This window comes from Zonotrichia leucophrys, chromosome 22 (genome assembly GCF_028769735.1).
Source record: "Zonotrichia leucophrys gambelii isolate GWCS_2022_RI chromosome 22, RI_Zleu_2.0, whole genome shotgun sequence".
NCBI classification, from domain to species: Eukaryota; Metazoa; Chordata; class Aves; order Passeriformes; family Passerellidae; genus Zonotrichia; species Zonotrichia leucophrys.
In genome coordinates, this window is record NC_088191.1 from 1,944,249 (window position 1) to 1,957,305 (window position 13,057).

General features: G+C 41.6%; 1 protein-coding gene across 4 annotated transcripts; it reads left to right on the top strand.

The window, feature by feature from the left end:
• Positions 1–210: 210 nt before the first annotated feature.
• Positions 211–12,860, top strand: PLAT (plasminogen activator, tissue type). 4 transcript variants are annotated; one of them, XM_064730976.1, is made up of 14 exons: positions 211–345; positions 4,607–4,708; positions 5,077–5,116; positions 5,547–5,678; positions 5,999–6,112; positions 6,473–6,647; positions 7,166–7,257; positions 7,519–7,693; positions 8,029–8,114; positions 8,563–8,746; positions 9,213–9,349; positions 9,432–9,572; positions 11,094–11,242; positions 12,423–12,860. In XM_064730976.1, exons 2-14 carry the CDS (start codon positions 4,628–4,630, stop codon positions 12,579–12,581), a joined length of 1,665 nt encoding a protein of 554 aa, XP_064587046.1. In that variant the 5' UTR covers positions 211–345; positions 4,607–4,627; the 3' UTR covers positions 12,582–12,860. The 4 variants fall into 4 exon arrangements, with proteins under 4 accessions (XP_064587046.1, XP_064587045.1, XP_064587048.1 ...); XM_064730975.1 differs by lacking the exon at positions 211–345 and adding an exon at positions 2,290–2,452; XM_064730977.1 differs by lacking the exon at positions 211–345 and adding an exon at positions 2,361–2,449 and having other exon boundaries at positions 4,605–4,708.
• The last annotated feature ends 197 nt before the right edge of the window (positions 12,861–13,057 follow it).

The following is a 13,057-nucleotide window of genomic DNA, read 5'->3' on the forward strand; positions in this document are numbered from 1 at the left end:
CCGCCCTCAAAGGGGACGCCCCGGGCCGGCCCGGGGGAGTCGCGATCGCCGCCCTCAAAGGGATCGAGCGGGGCCGGCGCTTGATCCGCTGGGGGCCACCCCGGGGGAATCGCGATCGCCGCCCTCAAAGGGGACGAGCGGGGCCGGCGCTTGATCCGCTCGGGGCCGCCCCGATCGCTGCCTTCAAAGGGGACGCCGGCGCTCGGGGCCGGCCCGGGGGAATCGCGATCGCCGCCCTCAGACGGGACGAGCGGGGCCGGCGCTTGATCCGCTCGGAGCCGCCCCGATCACCGCGGCACCGCCTGGAGTCGGGGGCTCGGGATGAGAGGACAGCTCGTGGGCTGTGTAAGTAAAATTGCAGAGTTGGCAATTTTCTTCCCGCAGCATCTCTAAAGTTTGCCAATCCGGAACGCAGCGTTTGGTTTCCCAGCCCGAGGAAAAGCGCTGTTCTGGGCATTTCATCGGTTTGGATGCTTCTTCCTCCTGGGTTGGCTGGAGTGAGGAGCTTTAATCCCGCCGCAAAGAATACAAGAATACGGGGTGGAAAGTGCGCTCCGAGATCTGCCACAACTCCGATCGCCTCGCTGGACCTGCCAAAGCCGCCGGCACAGAGGGTGACATTGACCTGCTGGGGATGTCACGATGTCACCGTTCCTCACTGCCATCGAACAGTCCTGCTGAAATTATCCCGAGGATCAACTTAGAGAAAAGCCAGTAGATGGTGCTTGAGAGAGCAGACACTTTCCTAAAATATGTTAAGCCCCACAAATGGCACCACACTCTGTACACAATTATAGTGGTCCTTAAGCTGTGAAAAGCCAGGAAATAATTTCTGCAAGCTTCCCCCATGGCCATCAGTTTATTAGCATCTTTAATCTAGAAGTCAAATGGCTATTATGTTTAAAAATAAAATAAACTAGCCCCTGCTCACTCAGCGGTGTTCAATCTCAACAACTGGAAGTGCCTTCCAGAAACAGCCAAATGCAGCTACACTTAAATTAGACTTATGGCAGTAATGTTATCACCAGCACTGTGACTCTTGGAGAAATAAATTTTATAATCTTGACATAGATCTCCATGCAGAGACGAGATAAACACACAGAGTACCCAGCATTTCATCTTTACCATTATGCAAAATATCCAGTGCTGTGCTTTCCAAATGAGGACTCACAGAGTCTGCTTCTAAAAATGGAAGTTCCTCACACTGAATTCTGTCAGGAGCTCGATTGCTGGTGTGTCACATCCTCAGTTCCAAGCAGGTGGGATTCATTCATCACTGTAACAATTGCAGCACTGGCTGCTTTCATAACAGTGCCCCAAGATCAGCTCTAAAACTGATCATCACATTTCCACACTCTGATAACTGAATACCTCATCACCACGTTCTCATGAATAAATCTTCATTTTCTACGATGAGTAATATCAGTGAACATTTAACTCTGACCCTGAACATGCTGTTCCTTATTTCTAAGAAGTTTTGCTCATTTAACTTGAAAGCTCCTGTGATTGTTTCTTCTCCCATGACTGTTCAGGGCATGCTTTGCTCCACAAGCTGGTCAGGGCCTCTCTGCCAAATATCTTAATTAGGACTAAGTCTACATACGGCAGACTTCTAATTATATTGAAATAGATATATTTCTATAGATATAATTATATTTATATATAATATAAATTATAATTATTATATATAATATAGTAGATATAATAATAATGATAATATATAATTTATATATTGTATAAATTATATATAATATATAAAAATTATTTATAATATAAATTATATATAATATATAATCTAAATTATATATAATATATAATATAATTATAATATATAATTTATATACAATATAGATTATAATATTTTAAATATATATATTATATATATAGATTATATACATACATACATTATATATATACATATATATATGTATATCTATATACATATATATGTGTATATATATATACATTATATATATATAGATCTATATATAATATAGATTATAATATTTTAAATATATATATTATAATATATATAATTATATGGAAATATAATCCAGCTGTGCTTTCACTCACACTCCTAGAAGCGTCATGGCACAGCACAGTTCATCCTAAGGGATGAGTGCATTGAACAACAAGGTGTTCAATGGGGGAAAAAAATTGCTTTGAAACCTGAACCTGCTTTCTGACTGGAAAAGAGAAAGAAGAAAACAAGCAGAATGTAAAATGCATGGCAGCGAGCAGCTTTCCAGGCTCCCTCCTCGATGGTCCATCCCCTGGGTGCTCGGGAAGGGGTGGATGCTTTCAGCACGCTCCACCCCTTCCAGCGGAGCTGCGAGAGAAATCAGAGCAGAGACACACAGGGAACACAAAGCCAGGCTGGAAAGAAAATCTGGAAAATTTCTGGAAGGAAAATCAAGAGAATACAGAAGAGAAAAAGCGAAAAAAAAAAAAGGTAGGCACAACTCTGCACCTGTTTGAAAAAGGGCATTTCCTGTTTTCCACATCAATTAAATACTATTAATATTTAATAAATCCCAGTTTAATAAGTGAAGCACCGTGATATTTAACTAACTGAGCTCTTGCCTTCCTGCTTTTGAAGAGATTCACAGCGCAGATAAAGCTGCTGGCTTTCAGTTGTTTCAGGAGAGCTGCAGCGTTCCAGGCTGACAGCCCCGGGCTCTCGCAGTTCAGCAAGGAGGAGTCTGCACAAAGGACATTGGCAGAAGAATTTAGGAGCTATGGACAATTTAATAACTTGATGATAAGGAAAGGAGACACAGAGAACTAGCTGCAAAAGGAGAATTTATCTAATATTTATCTCATTTCCCAGGAGGAGATGAGAGTGTGCCTTTCACCCAGGGTACAAAGCGTGATAGTGGAGGGACACAGAGGAGGAGGAGGAGGAGGAGGGAGTCATCTTTGATTCTCCTTAAATGTGGCCAAAAACCACAGGAAATACTGGGAATGATTCCAGAAACAAAGACTTCAAAATATTCATTTCCTCCAATGCCTTCAAAGACTACAGCATCTTACTTTTGTTTTCTTTTGGATTTTTAGCTCTTTTCCCCAAAAACAAAGTCTATTCTAGAGACTACAGCATTTTGCAGTGTAAACACTTGCTGTGTACAGCTAGAACCTGCTTGCACAGATGAATATATGAGATAAACTTGATTAAGCCATGGCAAAGAAAATATAAAAAGGACATTTTTAAGTTTAAAAGATGTTTCTTGCTACCCCCTGTAAATGATCTGCAGTTTCCTGCTGGTTTCAGGTAGCTGGGGCTTATTCCAAGATATCAGTTAGGCTGGCTGTCCTCCCACCAAAAAAAACCCAACGAAAAGAAACAAGAAAACCCAAAAAAATCAAAATAATAATAAAAAAAAAAGTGGTGTTGCCTTGTTTTTGGGCATTTTAGCAGGCAGCTCAGAAATAAGTTCTTAACAGGCAGGAATTCCAACAATGCAGCTCCACTGTGATCTAAGTAGTTTCACTGAACAAATCTTTCCTTGAAAGCTTCTTAGCTACCAGAATCTTGTTTCTTACAGTTGTGAGAGCTTCAAACCTTCTCCACAGGTGCAGACAAAGATCACCAGTGATACCAACAAACATTGGCACTGTGGGATGCAGAACGAGCCTGGGAGCTGTAAAAATGAGCCCCAGCTGCAGGAGTGAGCACAATGCAGGGTTAGGGCAGGAACCAAGGGATTGGAGCAGTTCAAATAATTCACTTTGGCTTTGGGAACGCTGCTGATTTAGTTCAGGTTCAATTGAAATTAATGTTGAAAATCAGTTAATTGAAAATCACTTGTACCACTTTTAAAAAGGTTTGCTGTACAATATAAAATGTTTCCTGAGAGGTGAAAAATAGGTTGAAAGTATATAAAAAGTGTATTGTGAAATCTATGGACCAACACAAATCACTGACAGATGCTCCAAATGACAAGGATTTTATCATCAAGATGTGACCCAAAGATAAAGTATGGAGTAATAGGGTTCTCAGAAGATGTTCTTGGGAATCTTTTCAGTCTGACTTGCAACTTAAATCCCCTCTTTCTGCAGCCTGATGATGAGAAATCACATCCTGTTGTACCCCTGGTTCTGCTTCAGAAACTGGACTATTTGTGCCTTTTGGACAGATTTTAAAACAGACAAACAACAAAAAGAAATAAACAACAAAACTACTAAGAAACCACAGAGTCTTTCTCCATCTTAGCCCTGAATCCCAATTTGTGACTCATCTATCAGACTTCAATTTCACCAGCTGTTATCCAGCTGCCTTCTCTGGCTTTATATAAACAGAGTCTGAGCTCATGATTCTGGAAGTAGTAATTTTCTCAAATAATTGGGTCAGCTTTCTGCATATAACAAATAAAAAAAAGGTGATAGTGTGGGCAACAGTGCTGGAGTATTATTTCAAATATTTGGAACTTCAGGGCAATCCTAGAGACTGGAAATTAAATTGTAGCTTCTTGCCTGCATCTTGTGTCTGCTGCTCTATCACACTCCCAGCTCTTGGTTTGTAGAGGAGGTATTAAATTTTAAAAGGAAGAGAGAAAACACAACTGTAAAACTGATTTGTTCAACATCTTATTTTTTGTCTCTGCAGGTAATTTGAGATTTGGAGCTGATGTGGAAAACACTCAGAATGGAAGGGAAACTCCCATGTCTCCTTCTGCTGGTGGGAGCAATCATGACTGCCCAGTGCCAGGTAAGAAGCAGCAAATCGTTCTCTTGCCATCTTCCTGTATTTTAGCAGGAAAATAAAATACATTCCTTACCATTGACTCCAGCTGTCTGCATCAGGCAGGAGAATCTGCTTAGCTCACAAGAAATCAGAGGAATAAATGTTACATCTGAGTGACAATGAATCACTTGGTAACTCATGGCAAAGAAATGATTTACAATTCTTAGGAACCCATCCCGAGGTACTAGAGGCACTTTTTGCTGGATTTCTGACAAGAGGGCAGACAGTCCCTCAGAGCCTCCCTGATTTACATGCCCTCAAGAAAAGGACTGGCTTTTTGGAGGGACTTGTTCTCTCCTATTTTTAAGAGAATTCACCTTCTCTGCTTGCAGGGCTTCCGCACGCGTTTCAAACGAGGAGCCAGATCCAGAGGTAAGCCAGGCTAACTAAAAAGGAGCCAGACCTAGAGGTAAGCCAGGCTTACTAAAACCATGTTAGCTGGAGCACTGTGAACGTGGGAGGGGAAAGCAAAGGATGCTGAAGGAACAGAGCCTGAAAGCTTTTTGTCATGGTTATGTGGATGAGAGATTCAAAAAGCAAAATACCAGACCATTAATATCATCCACAACAAAGTTTTCCCTTCCTTCTGCTCCTCCTGAAATAAAAAGAGGCCAGCCAAGAGTGGAATAGCACATCTGGCACACAGCAGAGAGAGATGGGACAGCTGTGAGAAGGAAAAAGGGCAACCCAGCAGACAGATGCATCACAGATTCTTTTCCCCTGGAAACAGAAGGGAATCCTTTTGCTCAGCCAGGTCTTTTCCCTGTATCTCTAAAAGAGGATCTCCTTTCTCTGATTACAGCCATTTGCACAGATAATTCATCTGCAGAAATTTACCAACACGGGGGGATCTGGCTGAGGCTTTCAGGGAGCAGAATAGAATACTGTAGGTGCGACAGTGGTCGGAGTTGGTGCCACACTGTGCCTGCCACAGGTATGTATGACAAAGGAAAAGGAAATGGTGAGAGGTTGTCCATCTAATCATCCTAAAAATGAACAGTCAGGGCCACAGTTACTGCACAGAAAATTTGTCTGGGCATAGAAGAGGATAGAAATGAAAACAAAAACAAAGAAAGGCTGTAAGAACATAAACAAAAATATTAAAGGCTGTAGAAACATGGCAATAACAGGTGGGTAGGGAAATACAGAACAGGCTAAGGGAGACTGACAGGAAATTGAAAGGTGTGTATACATTGTCAGCTTCTTGCTTCTGTGAAATCTAACAGTGTTTCCTGGCTTTTGCTTATTCCACAGTCTGCACTAGAAATAAATGCTACAATGGGGGCCAATGTTCACAGGCATATTATTCCCCACAGCTCTTCATCTGCCAGTGCCACCCAGGTTTCTCAGGGAAGCAGTGTGAAATAGGTGAGTGCACCACACAGCTGCTGGCAGCAGAGCTGTTGATGTTAGCTTGCAGTGCTCAAGGATGAGGTACCCAGAAACTCCTGCTGTGGGCTAACTCTAATAAGTTGTATTTTTTTTTATTCTAAAGCTAATACTACAAAGAACTTTTAAGGACACCTGGGTTGTTTTAGATGTCTCTTAATAAAACTGTGAATTTTGCAACTGAAGACCTTCATGTCCACTCACAGTCTGCCTGACAGAATTTTCACTCACTTACTAGACAAGACATCTGAGAGCCAAGTTTAAACAGAACAGAGACTAGGGAAGCTGCCTGGGAAAGAATTTGGATGCTGTCCTTACATTTTGCTCCCTTTTGTTCAGATACTGGAGTTAAATGCTACAAAGACACCGGAGTAACCTACAGGGGTACCTGGAGCACGACAGAGAGTGGAGCTGAATGTTTAAATTGGAATAGTGGTGGCCTGGTGAGCAGGAGGTACAGTGGCCACAGAGAGGATGCTGCTGAGCTGGGACTGGGCAATCACAACTATTGCAGGTGAGAGGCTGATGGAGGCTCAGAGCCACAGGAATCGGCCTTCAGAGAGCCTGGAGCTGAAGAAAGGCTGATTGCTGTGGCCAGATTCCGAGCAGGGAACACTCTGCACAGGGACAGACACTGTGCAGCCCCTGAGCAGTAATTGCAACATCTGCAGACATATCTGAACTTCAGATCTTCCTAGACTGGATGTTTGTGGCATCTCTCAGCCCACAGTCTTCCTCTTGCCCCTTCCCAGCCCTCCCTAAACTCCATTTGTGATTCAGTTTCCTATTGCTTCAAATCCTGGTCAAAACTGTAAAAAAATAATGTTTCCTGTACATGACCTAAACTGCACAAACATGCTGTCACTCCTGCTGCTGCCATCTCATCTTCACCTCAACTCCACAGTTTTAGAATTCAAACTTCTGATGGTTCATCCACATCTTCACTGCAGAGCAGGGCTGTTAGCATGGATGGCCCACACGACACTATTGGCAACAGCTTTATAATGATGCATAATGTTGGGACTCTTTCAGAAACCCAGATGAGGATTCCAGACCTTGGTGCTACATCTACAAAGGGGGAAGGTACACCTGGGAACACTGCAGTGTGCCCTCCTGTTCAAAAGGTACATGGACAGGGAATGGGCTTTGGAATTTCCATTATTCACTGCATATTTAAAGGGTTCTCTGTGAACTTGGGCAATTTCTGTAGCCTAAAAAGTTGAGATTCTCATGGTATATCATATTTAGGCTTTTAGTGTTTATGACACTGAGAGGATGAGATACATAGAGGTAATATATAAATACTTGGATAGAAATCACACCTAGGAACAACTGACAGGTTCACATCAATTAACATCTGTTAATGTGCACTTATTTTATTGAAGTTAGGAACACCAACTGCAGCTCTGGAAGAGGCACAGATTACCGTGGCAGCCACAGTGTTACCAGCTCTGGAGCCACCTGCTTGAAGTGGAATTCTCTAATCCTCATCAACAAGGTGTACACTGCTTGGAGAAGAGATGCTTACCAGCTGGGCCTTGGTACTCACAATTTCTGCAGGTATGTATTATTATAGAATAAAAAAAAAACCACCAAACTGCCTTGCATTACTCTTAGTGCAAGGCTCTAGTCCATGACATGGATTAGTAAAGCCCACAAAATACTCCCCTTATCATCAAGTTATTAGTGGTGATCATGAAACTCACTCCCAATTGTAATTTTATTCCACCTGACCTATTTGTGCTTCTCTAAGGTCAGACTGCAAGTGTAAATTTAATGTGTCCTTAGGACCCTGTGTATGTATCTCTAAAATGAATAAACTTGGGTCACAGTCTGACACCTTTAGGTCTCTGCAGATCTGATAATAAAAATAGTTCTTCTCTCTTATGCTGCAGGAATCCTGATAATGACAGCAAGCCCTGGTGCCATGTCCTGAAAGGGAATCAGCTCACCTGGGAGTACTGCAATGTCCCTAAATGCTGTAAGGATACCAGCACTCCTCTTTCTTCTCTTTCTTTGAAGCTTTACTGCCCTGCATGTCATCTGTATTAAAATAAGATCTAGAGGAAAAAAAAAGCTGTAGTACAGTCCAGCATCTTCCAGTGAACAAAGAGCTGGAGTTAAACAAACAAACAAGAAAAGCTTTTTGGAGCAGAAAGAGATTCTGTGGCTCCACTCTCACAGAAATGCCTTTTGGCCTGCCAGAAGGGAAGATTGCAGAAATGGAGAACAGGAAAGGCAGGGTTTCCTTACTGTATTTTTCAAATCAGAATACAAGTTTCCTAGGAAACAGGGATGACTCAAATACTAAATAGCTCATGGCAGGCTGCCTCAGCATGGGCTAGGAGGCTCTTAGCCCTAACTCAAAGCAAGAGTGCCTGAACAAAAATTTGGTCTAATTTTGGACATTTTGGGTTTGTCTTCCACAGCCACCTGTGGCTTGCGGCAGCAGTTCAGGATCAAAGGGGGCTCCAGCACTGACATTGCTGCTCACCCATGGCAGGCTGCCATCTTTGTGAAGTCCCCCCGGGTGGCTGCAGAGCACTTCCTCTGTGGGGGGATTCTGATCAGCTCCTGCTGGGTTCTGTCAGCTGCTCACTGCTTTGAGGAAGGGTAAGTTGAGGATTCAGTACTATGGGGGGAAAAAATCTGGAAAATAGAAGCATCCAGAAGGGTACAAGACTTGGAGAAAAACCCTCTTTATCCCATTAAGTCTGCTCTAAAGATTATAGTTAATTCTAGAGAGACATTTAATTGGGCAAACTAGCAGGATGGCATTAAGGTAGCACAGGAGAGTATCAGATGCCTTAAGAACAAAGTTGTCAATACAAATGCAGAATCATCTGAAACTTGAGAACAGCAAGAGGCTGGCAGAGGAGCTTTGCCCTGATGGCTGTAAGCACACAGAACAAAAATAAAGGTAAATAGGTCACTTTGAAATCAAACTGCATGGGTAACAAAGTAGTAATAGAGCTAAAATAAAAATAAATTTTAAAAAATTTAAAAGAAAAAAAGCAGACTTTCCAATAGGGAAGGGTCCACTGTAGTAAACACAGGATAGAGACTCTCTTTGCTTCAGTTTTAGAACAAATCAGCTGAAGGTTGTGCTGGGCAGGACCTCCCGAGCAACTCCTGAGGAAAATGAACAGACGTTTCCAGTGAAGAAATACATTGTGCATCAGAGATTTGACCCAGAAACTTTCAACAATGACATTGGTAGGAACTTCTCTGACTTTGGGACTGGAAGGTCACCTCAAGTTTGTGATTAATGACGTGGGGATGTTTTTCCCTTGTTCAGCTCTGTTGCAGTTGGGCTCGGATGCAGAGGAGTGTGCTGTGACAACAGGCACTGTGGGCACGGCCTGCCTGCCCAGCCCAGAGCTGCAGCTGCCTGACTGGACTGAGTGTGAGATCTCTGGCTATGGCAAACGTGAAGAATGTGAGTAGAACACACATGTGTACATGGCCAGAGCTTCAGTCCTGTGCCCTCAGAGAATCCAAGCCTTTAGCACCACTGAATGTGTAATGTAACATATTGGCTTATATGAGCACTACAAAATGTGTAATGATGTATCATATTGGCTTATATGAGCACTACAAAATGTGTAATGTAACATACTGGCTTATATGAGCACTACAAAATGTGTAATGTATCATATTGGCTTATATGAGCACTACAAAATGTGTAATGTATCATATTGGCTTATAGGAGCACTACAAAATGTATGTAGGAGTTCCTCAAAATCAAGTTTTGCTGTAAGTTATTCATCTCAGTTCTGTCAGCTGTAGTGTCTTCCTTGATACTCTCTGCAGTGCAAAACTAAAAAAAATATGGCACAATGAAAAAGGTAGGAGAGACATAAGATTGGCCATCAGGACCACCACATCTGCTGTACTCAGTACATTTAGATACTGTAATTTAGACAAAAATCCATTTCAGTTCAAGCCTTGATATAGTTGCAGATTGATGCCTTATTCTAAGAGAGGTTGGCTATGCAGAGATTAGCAAAAAAAATAACAATCCCAGCTATACATGAAAAGGCTGGTTAAATTGTTTTTAAAGTGAGCTATAACAAACAGAAATAAAAGCTGTCTGAAAGTGTACACAGGCAGACCTGTATTTAAAGCAAACAAAAAAAATCCAGCCCTTGCTTTACCTTCTTCCTTTTCCATCTTTAAGTTCTCTAACTTGTAAACTTAGTAAGACAAAAACTGTGAAGCATTTATCATACAAAACCTAGTCACAGTTTGGATCCAAAGGGGTTTTGGAACAGACCTAAAGATGTAGCATGGAAGTGAGGCATAAATTATTTCTAAAGCACTTTTAAAGCTTGTCCTCAGCATTTCTTACAGGGAGTACAGAAAAAACTCTGAGAGGGAAAAGATGCTGCAACTGTAATTCAAAACTTGACTGAATAACAACAATCCTGCCAACTTTCAGTTTTGTGCAATTGTAGCTCTACAGGAGAAGAAAACCAATATCCAAACTGACCACCCAAATCTCTTCCATTCCAACACAAGTGTACCAATTACTCAGTATTATCTATGACAAAGCATTTAACTTTTGTTAGTGCAAGTTGAATGTTAAAAAGTTAGGATTCTGTTTCATACAGTTATTTTCATAGATATTTCCCATGACTTCACTCTGATTGATGTAACCATGCAAAGATGATTTATCCACCCAAGAAACCCAGCAATCTTTTAATTTGGAGCCTGCAGAAACCTCTCCAGCTTGCTGAAGAACCAGTATTGTTTCTCAGCTAGATTTAAGATGTTCTGATTATCAAAGTGCAACACCCAAGATATAAAAAGACCCTTTGGAAGGAAATTTTAGTTTAGCCACAGAGCTGCTTCTGTTCACTCTCCCCTAAACTATGAAATGGAATGGCAACTTTTAAAAAACACACATATGCACAGACACAGACATAGATACATATTTATTTTGTCATTTTTCTTGCAGATTCTCCATTCTACTCAGAGCACCTGAAGGAAGGCCGTGTCAGGCTGTTCCCAGCCAGCCGCTGCACAGCACAGCACCTGGACAACAGGACAGTGACAGAAAACATGATATGTGCAGGAGACACCAGGAACCTTGATGATGCCTGCAAGGTAAACCCAATTCTGTTCTTTTTTTTCTTGTCTTTTCTCTGTACTTCGAGCTAACCAAACAAAAAGTTTCAGAAAATAGTTTTAAGAAGTTATGCATTTGCCTACGTGGCAGTTCTAGTAGACTTGTGATGAACAGGACTGGTGGGTTCTCTTTCATTTCTCTTCCTCTCATGGAGGGCAAGGCAGGGAACACTTAGGCAATCAAACCAGAGCAACACAAACTGAAAATCCCAAATACAGGAAATACCACAAAACTGAACAGGAAAACCTAGCCCAGCATTTCCTACTATTTTCTGTTATGTGAGCATGCAAAACACCCAGCAGGAGGTTCTGCACAAGGAAGGGGGTGACCCTCTACCTAAAATAGAGAAAATAAAGGCTGGAAGATGCTAAACAGCAATGACAGTGAAAAAGGAAGGTGTGCATTCAATCCACATCCTTTCTGTTTAAACAGCTGTTTAATAATTTTGCTTTACTGGTACACATAGCAGTATAAAACCCCTTTGATCTTTATAGCTTGAATAACAGCCTTCCTCTCTTTTTTATTTTCAACATTTTATCTGCATTTCATAAATGAGCTCCATACAAAGTTAAGACACTTCAGTGTTACATTTTTCTGTGTCTCTCCCCATAAGAGGAACACTGAGGGAGTCTGGAACATAAAAGTGACTTAGGTAAAAGTCTGTGGTGGTCTTTGAGGAAGTCCTAGGATGAGGGAAGAGATGAGAATCTTGACTCCATGTTTCAAAAAGCTGATTTATTATTTTATTATATATTATATTAAAAGAAAATTATATACTAAAATTATACTAAAAGAATAGAAGATTTCATCAGAAGGCTGGAAAGGAATAGAATGAAAATAAAATCTGTGACTGCCCAGAGAGTCCAAGACAGCTGGGCTGTGATTGGACATTAATTAAAAACAACCACATGAGACCAATCAAAGCTGCACTTGCTGCATTACACAGCAGCAGATAATTATTATTTACATTTTGTTTCTGAGGAGAAAAGATCCAGCAAAAGGATTTTTCATAAAATTTATCCGTGACAACGAAGAGCTCTTGATTTGTGAGCATCCTACACAGGGTGTATCTGTAAACACCCCTAAAGCCAGTGAGGGTGGGAAAAGCAATGCAAAAATAAAGAAAGAGATTTTTACTGACCTGCTGCTTCTCTGCAGGGCGACTCTGGAGGGCCCCTGGTGTGTCTGAAGGACGAGCGGATGCACCTGATCGGGATCATCAGCTGGGGCATCGGCTGTGGCCGCAGAGACATTCCTGGCGTTTACACAAAAGTGATTCGTTATCTTGGCTGGATTCAGGACACCACGAAACTCTGAGACAGGAAAATGGACCTTTCCAATCCTGTGACCATGCCCTCAAAATTTCCTTCTTTAAATGTGCTAACAGGGCTTCCTGTGTGTCCAATACTTACAACTCCTAGTACAATAGGAAGACAAACTGCAATGTGTAGGAAGGGCATGTTCTCATAATAATCTCCCTATTACAGGTTATTAGAAGCTAATCACCCTTTTCCCCAACATCACCAAACTTTCACCTTGCATCAAATCACAGAAGTACAATAAAAAATTCATTCTGGCCCATGCCCTCAAAACTTCCTTCTGGGTGCCTTAAATGTGCTGACAGGGCTTCCTGTTTGTCCAATGCTTACAACTCCTAGTACAATAGGAAGACAAACTGCAGTGTGTAATACTCTCCCTATTACAGGTTATTAGAAGCTAATCATCGTTTTCCCCACCATCACCAAACTTTCACCTTGCATCAAATCACAGAAGTACAATAAAAAATTAATTCT